General features: G+C 33.4%; 1 protein-coding gene across 1 annotated transcript; it reads left to right on the top strand.

Moving 5' to 3' along the window:
- Window positions 1–436: 436 nt before the first annotated feature.
- LOC131162447 (thylakoid lumenal 29 kDa protein, chloroplastic) lies at window positions 437–13,108 on the top strand. The gene is made up of 11 exons (XM_058118929.1): window positions 437–1,258; window positions 1,527–1,619; window positions 8,346–8,430; window positions 8,516–8,550; window positions 8,681–8,746; window positions 8,850–8,890; window positions 9,224–9,354; window positions 10,684–10,790; window positions 11,357–11,494; window positions 12,398–12,532; window positions 12,761–13,108. The coding sequence occupies exons 1-11, from the start codon at window positions 1,154–1,156 to the stop codon at window positions 12,869–12,871; spliced, it is 1,047 nt and encodes a 348-aa protein (XP_057974912.1). The 5' UTR covers window positions 437–1,153; the 3' UTR covers window positions 12,872–13,108.
- Window positions 13,109–14,449: the final 1,341 nt, after the last annotated feature.

Raw genomic sequence — 14,449 nt, 5'->3', positions numbered from 1 at the left:
AAATGGCCTATGGAAGAAGAAGAAGAAGAACATCCTCCTTCCTAGATGGATTCACTTTGTACTTTTCCTTGTTTTTCAACTAAAATGACCTAAACTAATCATGTCATTTAGGGTTTCTCACATTAGAAGAACCAAACATCAAATGATATAATCTCATTGCCTTTCAAAATTTCAACAATGCAAAGGTCATTTCAATATAGAAAAGAGCCAATACATCAAGAAGCAAAAAATAATAATATATATATATATATATATATATATATATATATATATATATATAGACACACACACACACACACACAGAGCACAAAACTCACGAACCACATTCGGTACAAAGTTATAGTTTATTGTAAGGTTCATAACCTTTACAATGATCACCTCCCCGACCCCAAGAGCGTTTCACCCAAAGCCAAGAATCACGACTGCTCCACAAACCCACCAAGGCCCAAGGAGATGAATCCTCAACCTCTTCTTGCAATCATTAAATGCAATTAGGGTTTTAGAGATTTCTTCAATGAGAGGCTATATAAGAGAGGAAGGATCAAGTTTGGGTTGTTGGGGATGGGGGTTGAGCATGCTACTATATGTGAGAACGGAGGATCGATTTGGGTGAAGATCCAACAAGAAGCTACAAGGGGGAGGCGAGAATGGAATTCAAACACTGAAGTGACAAATGAAGAATGACCCTTTTTCAAAGGGCAAATTTATCCAAATAAATTGGTGTTAATTATACACCACTCACAAGGGACTCGGTGAGCATAATTCAGGGAAACCCGAATTAATCGATCGAAATTTTAAGAACTGCCATGAATGTTGCGTCTATTTGACAAACATCATGAAAATTAAATATTTTTTTGTCTTAAATTTAGAAAAAAGAAATCTAATTGACCCAAAACTCAAATCCCAAATTCAAGACATTGTGCCCCGGAGACAATGGCACGATCAAGGTTGGTCGGTGATGAACAGGTCTCGAAACACACTGTTGTTCTGCTATTCTATGGATAAGAATTCAGATAACACGTCAAGAACTCACTTTCACACCACACCCACACACCAAAAAATAAATAAATAAAGAACAAAAACCACCCGCTTGCCCCTCCCGTCCAGTGGTTCTCAAACGGAGGCAGCTAAGGAAGCATAGAGATCAGAGGCGATGGGCGTCTCCTTTCTCTCAACATTCTCTTCTTTGATTCCTTTTGCTCCTCTTCCGTCTCACTACGCTGCTGGTGCTGCACCTGCAAGATACATTACTCATGCTGTAAGTTCTCTCACTTTTTTCACTCTTAACATTTTTGGAGTTATAGACCCTCGTGGGTGGGCACCAGTCCTTCCGTTCATGTACAAGAGCAGTTCTTATATGGTTATTTCTACTTTTTTTGTTGTCACTAAAGAATGTTTTTGAATCTCTGTTTAAAAATCTACGACAGTGCTTCTGACATTTAACTGGGTTAGGACCAGAATTTGAATTTTATGAAGTGACAGTTTGTTTACTCATTGTAGTGACATTTTGTTTATATGAAAATCAGGGAACAATTCGTTGCGGCAAGTTTGAGACGAATGCTTCTGATGGATTACGTCGAAGGGACATTCTCAAATTCTTTGGGGCTACCATCGGCACGGTGAATGTCATTCTTTCTTCTTGTATTCACCAGTTCGGCGTTATTGTAAGATAGAATTTACAGCAATTTCTAGAAACTAGTAGAACGCATCGTTAATATATTAAATTAAGGTTTTTGGCATACTTGTGGAAGCCATTGATTCACAATCTGGAGACTGGGATCCTTCTTGCTACAAAATCAAATATATCAACTAGGGCTTCCTCTCATTCTCTGTCTTGGTGAAGTTAATGGGACTAGCCTCTTTATTTCTGTGTGGGATTACTGGATATTTGTCGCCCAACTAGAGTCTAACCTGCTTTTATTAGGTTTATGTTTCATCCTACTGCATCTAAATGCAGAGTGATCTCATGCTGCTAATGAGCGCCATAGCTCAGTTGACTGTTACATCACATTTGTTTATGTAGAGCAATCCGACATTCTATTAATCTATTTAAGCCATGAGTCATGACTTATCTTTTTTTTTTCAAAATCGAAGCATTTATAATCAATATAATAATAAAAAAAGGTCTAACATTCCCCAAGTTGGACAGTGTTAAGTATAAACACAATGGTTAAAATTTTTTTATGATTTTGAGAATGACTCTTGAGATGAAAACTACTATATGAGACTCATGGTTTAAAATGTTAGCATCGGGTCTGCTAACTATGAATCTTGACGATCATTGCTCATTTATTAATTAAAACGTGATTATAACACTACTATACTTAACAAATTGACCATTGGAAAATGTGGTGAGTGTAGTATGATATACAATCTTTTATGTGATTAAGGTGTGCCAACACCAATTTCACTCCACCTTAGTGTTTCAACATGAAGCCTCTTCATACTTCTCAATCAAAGCAACTCATGTCTCCAACAAGACATCTTATGTCATCATAATTTCAAGATTACTATAAAATGTCCATGACACAATTTCTTTTTTGACATCTACAATGCTTCAAAATAGACATCTAAGGGTCCGTTTGTTTTTGTTTATGTTTTCTATTTTCTATTTTTGTTTCTATGCAGCGAAGAAACAGATTATGAAAATGTGTTTATTTATGTTGTTAGTTTTATATTTCTATTGTCGTTTTTTAGTTGTTTGCAAAAAAAGGAGGGGGGGGGGGGGTTTCATAGTGTTATATATGTTAAAAGAGTGGGGGATAGAATCATAAAAATCACCACGGTTTTAGGCCAAAAGATAATAAATGTCATTAGTGCTTATATGCCTCAAATATGCTTAGAAAAACCTTAAAAGGCTATTTTGGGAGAGATGGTTAGCATTATATTAGCGATCTTAGGGACTGAGAAAATATTCATACAAGCTGATTTCAATGGACATTGGAAAATGATAATAAAGGATATGAGAGGGTACATGGAGGACATGGATATGGGGGTAAAAATGAGTTTGGGGATATGATCTTAGACTTTGCCATGCCATATGATCTTATTACAACAAATACTTGCTTTAAGAAGAGAGAAGAACACTTAATAATCTTCAGGAGTGGAAAAAATAAAAGTCAAATAAATTTTTTTTAGCTATGAGGGTAGATCGTTTATCATGTAAGGATTGTAAAGTTATCTCAGGTGAAATCTTAACTACACAAGATGAGTTTAAGTGTTAGATATGTATTAAAAAATGGAAGGGAAAGGGTAATATAAATCAATGCAAGAGAACTAGGTAGTGAAACCTAAAGCGAGAAAATATAATATTTTAAAATAAAGTGATCAAATATAGTGCTTGGACAAGAGGTTGGTGGTTATAACAGTCCTAATTTTCCCCAAACTTGATTTGATCTCTTATTCACATAGAAAGTTTCACTGGCCCATGGTGACGATATAATATATTAATATATATATATATATATATATATAATTCCTTATAAAGCACATTATAAATGCCAAGAAAATGCCAAATGAATGGAGGAAAAACATGTTGATACCTATATACAAAAACATAGGTCATATTCAAACTATTTTGGAATTAAGTAGTCATATAATAGGGTTGTGAGAAAGGTAATTGAACAAAAAATAAGATTAGAAATAAGGGTCTCAAATAATCAAATTGGTTTAATGCCTAAAAGATCAACTACAAAAGCTATTTATCTTTTAAGAAGATTAATGGAAATGTTTAGGGAAAAAAAGAGGAACTTGCATATGGTTTTTATTGATCTAGAGAAAGCTTGTGATAGGGTACATAGAGAAGTTTATGGTGGGTTCCAGAAAAGAAGGGAGTATGTGGTAGGTACACTGATATTAGTAAAAATATGTATGATAAAGTAACGACTAGTGTTAGGACTGCAGGTGGAGAGTCTATAAAGTTTACAATCACAATAGTTGTACATCAAGGTTCTACTTTGAGCCCCTATCTTTTCGCTTTAGTGATTGATGAACTCACTAGGATTATCCAAAACAAGATCCATGGTGTATGTTGTCTGCAGATGATATTGTTTTGATTGAGGAAAGTAGAGTGGAGTAGAATCTAAGTTAGAATTATAGAAAGAAGCTTTACAGTCTAGAAATATTAGGATAAGTGGACATAAGATAGAATATATAAAATGTGATTTCAACCATGATAGGAGGAATATGGGACAAAGATTAGGCTCGATGGTCAAGAAATTAATAGCACTAGTAGATTTCGATAGCTGGATCTATTATGCAAACGGAAGGAGAAATTGAAGTGGATGTAATACACAAAGTTAAAGCAGGTTGTGTAAAATGGAGGGCGGCTTCAAGCATGCTATGTGATCATAAAATACCCTTAAAATTAGAAGGAAAGTTCTAAGAACGTCTACAAGGCTAGTCATGCTATATGGATCAAAATGTTAGGCAACTAAGAAACACAATATCTACAAGGAAAAAGTTTTTGATATGCAAATGCTAAGGTAGATAGTGGTATCACATTAGAGGATAAATAAAAGAACAAACATATTCGCAATAAGTGCATAACACTAACAGACGAAAAGATGGGGGAGGGTCGACTTAGATAGTTTAGGCATCTGAAAAATGCAGGCCCAATAATGCACCGTTGAGGAATATTCTAGTCAGTGTTATTGGTAGTAGAAAGTGTAGAAGACCTAAAACAACATGGAATGGGATAATGAAGAAAGATTAAATAGCTCTTAAGTTATGCAAGGAAAATGCCCTCTATCGTGTGAATTGGAAAAAAAGGATTCATGTAGCCAACCCCAACTAGTGGTTACTTAAGGCTTGGTTTTGTTGCTGTTGTTGTATTGCTGATAAAGGTCGTGACCGGTTTTGTTATGACTTGAGACAATGGATGACTATTTCAAAGCATTGTTGATGCCATAGAGAAATTATCACATGGACTCAAGATTGATAAAATTAGGATACTACATGGGTTGCTGGAAGGGTTAACTAGATTAAGGATCATAAGATTCTACTAATGATATAGAATAGATATAATAAAAATGCATTTATTTGTTATTTTTCAAAAATTTAAATGTTATAAACTGAAAAAATTATCTAGTAAGTGTTCCATGACTGGAAATACAACAAGTAACTTCTATTTTAGATCCCTATGTAACAATGAGAGCATGTGATCAAATTGATGCATTTCAAATCAAACCATTTTTTAATGAAAAGAAATAAATAATTGGGGAAAAACATGATTTTTAACACACATTAGTCAGAAAATAAGGATACAACATGAACATCTAAAATATAAAGATAAAAAAGCAAGAAATAAATAAAGCCAAACTATCAAACTAGCTCATTAACATTTGTGTTAAACATTCAAGCCACTATTTGGTTCATGAGTATCGCTGAGATCATGATGGGTGACTTCATCAAGCGCATTATTTATTATCTTTAACATGCATTAGTGTATTAAATATCTGCTTATATCTTGCCCTAAATCTTGATGCTTGAAGTTTGAACTGCTTAATGAAAGTCAATTTAAAAACAAGTTTCTGAATTCGTAATTTTGTTTGCATTTGATAAATCAAATCAGTTCCACTCCTTGTACGACTTACACATGACAAACATCAAGAATATAGTACAAGTAATACAATTAAATTTTAAACATATAATGTATTATAGGATCTTACAATCCTACCATGATGTTACTATGATCCCACCAATTATACTACTATCCTACTCCATCCTACTAGTTTGTGGTTCTATAAAGGATCCTACAATCAGGATTGTGATTTTAACGACCACGCATGGACTTTGTATGTTAATCTCAAGATACAATGTGATATTACATGAGTTGCTTTTGTTGCAAAGCTTTAAGGAGTTTCATATTGAAATTGTAACATGGACTGAAATTGGAGTTGGCACGAATCTATCACATAAAGGTATCATACTAAACTTACTATATTTGTTGGCGATCAAATTGAGAAGTATACTAACATTGTAAAAATGGATTGGTCTTTCTTTTGTAATTGAAGCATTCACTGGCATGATTCATTGTTAGTGGACTTGTTGAATTATATCATGAAAGTTATCGTCATTTTAAACCATATGGTTCCCTAAAATAGTTTTTAGATTTTTAAAATCATAAACTTCTTTTGTTAAAGCTTGATATACACTGTTGGTCCTTTGACTAATGGCTTGAGCTTTTAGGTCAAATGGTAATCTAACATGGTATTAGAGCGATGGTTGCCAGGAGGTCTTGGGTTAGTCCTGCTGTCCCCATTTCTTGCATAGTTATTAAAAAAATATCTTTTTCCCTGTAATGGGTGCTATTATTTTTTGTTTATCTCTTCTCGTGAAATTGGACTTCAAATGCAGGTGAATTATTAAAGCTTGGTATGCATTGTGCAACTTAAAATCTTGAGATTTTAGGTCAAGTCATCACCTGACAGTTTTAAATGTTATTTTTATTGTCAATATTGCCCAAGTGGAAAAATGTTTACTTTTTCTTCTTGTGACCTTATATTGATTACAAGTATTCTGATTTATAAAAAAACTGTGATGAGTCTTGGCTTAAAATATAATGCCACTTTGCTCAAGATTAAAAGTTGAGTTCCTAATGGTCTATTGAGTCTGATGCATCTAGTAGCATGGATCACTCTACATGTGGTCGTTGTAGGATATGTATGGAAACCTAACCCTAATTAAAATCTATGATGGGTTAGACTCTAGTTGGGTATGCCTCTTAACTCATAGAAGGCTAGGTTTCTCTACTGTATTGTACAGTGATTCTGAAAGGGAATTGAGGCTAGCCCCATTGATAGGTCATCCATGTAAAAAAGGAGAGGAAGCCCTAGCTTATGTTTTTGATTCTTGCAAGAGAAGGATCTCAATTGTCAATGGCTTTTACAACATAACTAAAATTGACTCATCTTCTACGATCAACCATTCTAGATTCTAGCAATTGTTGTTTAATTTATCTTACAGCTCTAGCAATGTTTATTTTGGATTTTGACTTGCAAACCATGGACCTACCAATTCTGCACAGTTTGAGACAGGGATTCTGCACCTTTTTTGCAATTGTAGAATTGAGTTGGTTCCTGTTAGTGGTAAATTACTATTGCTGACTATTTACATAAGTGTTTTTTTTTTTTTCACTTACATTTTTAATTGCATAGATAAATTAATTATTTTTCTCATTTATATTTTTATACCATTAAAATTCATAAAATTTTCATTGACAATGCCTATATAATCAACAGGAATTGGATGGACTGAAATTTATTTTTTTTCCCACAGGACAAGGAAGAAAAAATCCCTGTTCTCGTGGACTGGGCAGAGACTTCCTAGGCCATTTCCTGGCCCTGCTCTGCCCCATTGCCATCCCTTTAAAGCTGTAGGCCTCTCATGGTCTTAAATTTTCACAAAATTGTCGAAATTTCTGTCAAAATTTCCGATTTCCATCACCCTCAAAATCAAAATGGCATTCGATTTCCGTCTTGCATAATTTCTGTCGAAATATCAACGAATCATCCGAAATTTATCGAAATCTCGAAATTTTAGCAAAACTTGTCGAAAGTTTAACTATACGATGACATTTCGTCAGAATTCAAATGAGAAATTTAGGAGTGAAGTGAAATTTCTATCTTAATTTCTTTTTATCGAAACAAAGGATTATTACAAGTGCTTTTGAAATTATATGAAAAAATAAACTTACAGTAATATTTTATTTAACCATTCATGTCTAAATTATAATTATTTGTATAATAAATAATATTTAAATGATTTATGAATTTCATTTGTATTAGCTGAATATGTTTAATGTATATTATCTTACACATGTTTGATACACATACTATTTTACAACTTTTCCACCTCATAAAAAACATAGATGTATTTAATTTGTAATATATTAGTCCTAAAAATTTTATTATTATGTTTGTTAACCATTTTTAAAGCTTCACAAAGAATTCCATGCTTTACTACTAATTTCCATTATTTTTTCAAATCGAAATCAAAATTGACATCGAAATCGAAATTTCTGTCAAAATTTCCGTACTTTTGGAGCTTCGAAATTGAGTCGAAATCGAAATTTAAGACCTTGAGACCTCTATCATGACAATGTCATGTGAATTTGTTTTAGATGCTCCCATAAAAAAATCGGGACTGACAAAAATAGGACTGGCCAAAATGCTGTCCAACGTGTGAAAAGCTTTCAACCCATTCAGGCTACAACCTATAAACTCTTCATACAAACAGAGAGTTGTGAATATGTGTTTCTTTGTGGACACATTCTTGTAAAAATTATGTTTGATGAGTTAGAATGATGTGATGATGAGTTTCTGACAGTTGCTGTCTCTCCTTAGGAATTAATAGCTGGCTCAGGATCATTTATTGAAATCGCTAGTGCTGCTGATTTGATACAACGTCAACAGCGTTCTGAGTTTCTTTGTAAGTTCAAACTTCAAGTATAGCACATTTTTATGCTAAAAGCTAGCTGGAATCTGCTGAACCAAACTTACATATTTTTACACAGCAAATGTCAAAGGGACCCTTTCTACAATGATAAAGGTAAATCCTGCCATCTTGCTGAATATGGCATTGGTACATGCATATTCATAGACTCCCTTATAGATCTAGACCAAGTTCATTGTACTGTCAGAAAATGATACTGCCATTTATAGTCTTTCATCTATTTCAGGGAAATCCAGATCTCATCCCATCAATACTAACATTAGCACTAAATGATGCTATGACTTATGATAAGGTCAGCTTACATGTTGAAACTTCAGTGCACAATAAAGTCTCTTTTACTTTTTCACCAACAATGCAAGGAAAAAAATCTGATGCATTTCTGATTAAGTTTGTAGGCTACAAAATCTGGTGGCCCAAATGGATCCATACGGTTCAGGTATTGGCTGCGTTTGGCATTCTCTTAAGAGAGGAGGCATTATTTAAATAATGAAGCTCTGCTTCAAATTTCATGCATGATGGTTTTATGTCAATATCCCCTCATAGGAAGAAATGTCAGAATGCAGATGTTCTCTAAATATCATATTTCTTTCTTTTGACATTTTGGGTGATGAATTTCTGATCAAAAAGGAACTTTGAAAGATGAATTTTCAGTTGTTCTAGCATTTGGGCTTCTCTGTTACACTTCCAATCATTACTATTTTAGCTTCTTACCCAAACATTTTATTGATTATCATTTTTTTTTTCCAAAAACAATATCCCTTGTTTGAAGCTCAGAGATTAGCAGACCTGAAAATAAGGGGATTTCTGTAGCTTTGAATTTATTGGAGGAAGCAAAGAAGGATATAGATTCATATTCCAAGGGTGGACCCATTTCTTTTGCAGATCTCATGCAATGTGCAGGTTAGACATGTTACACAATTCAATGTTTGAGCTATGCAACCATCTACATTAATGGCCACTGATGTATTCAGTATTTTGTTAAACTGTGGCTAATGCTGATGTTTATTATGGGTCATTACAAACTATAGGTATCATAGAAGAAGAAAAGAATATAGTGTGAGCTTATGTGTCTGTTTGTTTGGTGATTCGAGGTTATGGCCATTTGATTATGGATATTTGCATGACTGTTGATCATCAGTCATGACCATCTTTTCCCGAGCCAATATGTGGCAAATGATGGATCATGGGTGTCTGTAGTTGGATGAGCATGTATTTTTGTTCTGAGCATGCACAACTTACTTTCCCTAGTCATCACCTTTTAGTCATATAACCTCCTCTTATTATGTGCATATTTGTCACCACACGTTGGTTTATCCTCAATGGCTCAATCCATTGAGGTAGCCTCTTTTATTTTATTTACCTTCTATGTCTTGTTATCGACATTTGCTACAATAGAGGTCTTACCAAATGTCAGACTATTCCTACTTCCAGTGTGTTCTTAACCTCTTCTGATCCTCTTTCCTCCTCTGGTTGTACTCCTTGAGTGGTTCCAGACTTGATGTCAGAGCCATGGCAGCTTAACCTATTTTCCTTGTGTTTCTCTTTATGGAGTTGCTGCACTCTTATCTCCACCATTTAAACTCTCAAGAATAAGTTTTTTGTTTGATTATCCTTGAAGGGACCTTCCGCATTGAAGCTGGATCAAAGTGTGTATATTTTTAAAAATTTCTTAAAACTTGGGCCAGTACTCTGAGGCTTTTGGGATAAAATTTTTTTTTCTCGTTACTGCTCAGACTAAAACTGATTCTCTCTTTGATCAAATCCGAGTGCCTAACTCTAGGGAGATATTTTTTGGTGAAATTAGAAGAATCACAGCCACAGCTTCGTAGTTCTGCCACATCAATTAAGATGGAGAATGAGAAGAATCATAGCCATGACTTCTTTATAACCATCTTCTCAATCTTCTTTCAGTTTTGCAATCTTGATTACCATTTCATTTTTTACTAGTGGGAATATAGGACGCCACATGGAAATGAAATGATTCCTTATATGCCATTGTAAGCAAATGAGCACTCAAGTATGCATGCAAATTTGAGTCATCACCTAATTTTATTACATTCATAAATGTGTCATTTATGAAATATCAAGTAAATTCCCTTCTATTACTCTCAAAGACCCAAATATGTTCATTTGAAATGCTATGTAAAGGAAAATAGAATAGTTTTGTTTAAAATGGGTGTTTAGAAGCCAGGGTATATTGCCTAGTTCAATTTTCTTCATTCAATGCAGCACAGAGTGCCTTAAAGACTACCTTTCTCACTTCTGCAATTCGCAAATGTGGGGGAAATGAAGAAAAAGGGAAGTTATTGTACACTGCATATGGTTCAAATGGGCAGGTCAGTTTCTCATCTATGTTACAGGCCATATATGGTTTTACTGGATAGATCTCTTTCTCAAATCCAGTCGCCTTATATCATATTCTTGGCATCATTTACATGTGGAAATCCACAAATTAATGTGGAAGACCAAATGGCACCCTCACTGAGCAAGCGAAGCCTAGTTTTCCCCATCAGAATTTTGGTTATGGATAATTGATTTAACCTTTCTATTCCTTTCCTATCAACCCATGGTTGAAGATGGATTAAGTAGGTGTAGTTAATATTACTCAGAATCTCAGATATGTCATGCAAAAGTTCTCTTAGTGCTGATTTCTTCTTCACTAGAATTGATATCCAAGTTCCTCAAGGAATTTTCTGTATCAAAAGCGAAAAAGAGGGGATATTTCTTATGTAAATACTTCTTACAAACGGTTTAGCAGTTTTTTTTTTTGGCTCAGAGATGTTGGTAACAGGTTCTATGCCCGTCGATCCTGTGTTTTTCCACTTGTATGTTTGTCCCTTTCTTGTCCCTTTCCTATTACTAAACTGCACATGTAATGCATCCAATTGCCCCGTGCTGACAGTGGGGCTTGTTCGATAAGCAATTTGGGAGAACAGATACCCAAGAGCCAGATCCTGAAGGCAGAGTTCCCCAGTGGAATAAGGCGAGCGTGCAGGAAATGAAGGACAAGTTCTTGGCTATTGGCTTTGGCCCCCGCCAGGTAGGCTTTATTGATTTGCTTAAAGGCATGCTCAATTCCAAAACTGCATTCTGTTCAATTAAAATAGAGATTCTTTATTCAACATGCTGCAAACCTTGAAAGGCAGCCTAAATTTTTTTGGTAGATTGAAAAAAGTAAAGGATCAATTATATTTTGCATGGTTGGTAGTCATGCTGTGCATTATGTCATGTTATATGCTGACAAATGCAATGGTGCTTACTTTACAATGGTCTCAATTTTTAAATGAAGCAATTGAGTTTGATTTGCTCCAACTTCAATTGCTGTTTTCTGACTTGGGCCATCCATCCCGGAAAAAAAAGGGGGGGGGGTGGTTTGGGGTTAAATCCATAAAAGACAAAAATGTGTAGGGAGGAAAGTAGTTGCTAACTATGGATCTGTATATTGTTTAACACTTAGGATTTGGTTTGATGGCTCTAGATAGTTGTAAACATGCATGAGAGTATAAAGTGCCAACAGGAATGCTGTTTACATCAACTAATTTGCACAAAATCAATGAAACGACATTTTCACAAGTAATGGAGCAATGAAGCACAGTGCCTGTTACAATTATATATTTTATGAATACTTCTTTGTTTCTACTTGGGCCCTGTTATTTTTCATTCTCAATTTTATGAGCCCTCTGCGGAACCATTGCACTGTTTTCATATTACAGTGATCAAGCTTTAAAATAGACCAAGCGGAAAGATGAAAATACCATGGAATACATAAAATAGATCAATTGGAAAGATGAAAATATCACAAAATATAAAGGGCTGAAATGAAATTATTCATAAATACATACTGGATCTTAGTGCAGTACAAATAAGATGTACTTCATTTATCATTGTAAAACTTAATTAAATTAGAATGATTTTTTTGTAATTTTTTTTTTCCTTTGGCCAGCTAGCAGTTATGTCTGCATTTTTGGGGCCAGATCAGATGGCAACTGAGAACTTGTTGGTGACAGATCCAAATGTTTCTCCATGGGTTCAAAAATACCAACGCAGTAGAGAAACAGTGTCACAGACTGATTATGAGGTCAGTACAGATTTTTTTTTTCCCCCTATGGACAGGAAAGTTGATTAAGTATATAAATAGAACATCATCTGTCATATTTTCCATATGTTTGTGACCATTTGCACTAGATCAACCTTTGAGTTGCCCTGTTTGGAATCTATACAATGTAATGTGCCGCTGGATTTTGATTCTAAATCACTCTGCTGACATTATTATTGTTACTTTTGTTGGTGTTTAATTATTTTTCAGGTTGACCTGATAACTACTCTGACCAAATTGAGTTGCTTGGGTCAACAAATCAATTATGAGGCCTATACATACCCTGTCCGAAAAGTTGATTTGAGCAAACTCAAACTATAGAAAGATGGTATTATTATGGATGAATATTGCCACCGCTAGCTAGCATTTTATTGAGTTCTTGCAGCAAATTTTTATTGTGTATTTTCGCAAGATGAACCATGTGAAATGTTTTTAGCTGTAGAAATATTTCAAATATTCATCCATTGGGACAGTTGTATTTCAATTTTAAAAATTTGAGGTTGCTGTATGAAATTCTGCAAATTAATAGTGAGTAATGTATGGTTATCCATTATCATAGGTTTCCAGCCAGTGTAAAAGGGCGAAGAGGAGAGATTGTATCCCCCTCTAATTCTTTCACAATAGATCATATTTTTGTTAAGACTGTCATTTTTGTATAATGTGATGCATGTGATTAATCACTGGTGAGTGATAAAATTATAAAATCATAAAAGTAATTTTACAGGGTAAAATTGAAGAGAGAGAGAGAGAGAGAGAGAGAGGAGCTAGACTAACTTAATTTGATGCATTAAGAATGACTTTGGGTTCTGGATGGTCTACTCAATGAAAATTAATTATAGGTTATGAGTATATTTAAGTTCGCAATAATTTCCACCATTGTCGGGTTTGCCATGTAGCATAACTGAGTAGGAATTATTTGTTAGAGTTTACTTGATACAATATAAAGTGCAATTTTTACCTTGTTTTTATTCATTAATAGTAAAGTGTAAAAAATAAAAAATAAAAAATAAAAACAAAAAACTATTTTAATATGATGGTTTAGCTCAATTTTTTATTTTTTTCATTTTAGAAAATTGAGGTTAAATGTTGTAATACTTGCACCACCATGAACTAAGTATACTTATTCATTAGATTTATTGTTATTTGATTTATTTTATTGCAAATTTGAGTGACAATTCAAGAAAATTATACTAGAACTGCTCTATAAATTAAATTAAATGTGTCAAAAAAAATAGCTCAATTAAATTGTTAATCACACAATTTTTTTAGGGGATTAATTGTAATTTTGTATTTTATTTTTTAATAATGAAGAGTCTAACAATTATTTGATTTAATATTTTATTTTTTATTTTTTTATTTTTGCATTCAAATACAATAGTAGCTTCTTGAATGTTTTCTTCTAGCAATGATTTTCTGTAAAAATAAATAAATGAATAAAAACTGTAGCTCTCGGCTGACTTAGTTGACTTGTTTGGTGCTTAACTTCTAAAATAAATCTTTATTTTCTTATTTCACTTTAAGGTTGTTCCCTGCCCATTACAAATAGTTGTAATTGTTGTCAATCTTAATCTTGAGCAGATATACTTAACTATTAAATTATGCAACTTAAATTTACGGCAGGATAAATCAAACCAACAAGATATATGAATGCAGCTATTCTCATATAGAATTTACTCTTAATAGCTACAAAATCTTACTAGGTCATGTTTATAATTTATAAAATATTTAAATAATATTTAAATCAATTACTGATGATATTTTATACAAATTTATCATAAGTAAAATATCAATAATTGAATTTTTACAATGATTAAAATAATACATAATACTAATGAGTTGTATATACAAAATTAAAATTATAGAAACGACAAACATGTATTTGCCTAAATTAAAAAACAA

The sequence above is a fragment of the Malania oleifera genome, chromosome 8 (assembly GCF_029873635.1).
Source record: "Malania oleifera isolate guangnan ecotype guangnan chromosome 8, ASM2987363v1, whole genome shotgun sequence".
Classification (NCBI taxonomy): Eukaryota; Viridiplantae; Streptophyta; class Magnoliopsida; order Santalales; family Ximeniaceae; genus Malania; species Malania oleifera.
The sequence above is the reverse complement of the archived record's forward strand: the minus strand, read 5'-3'. Positions and strand labels throughout refer to the sequence as shown.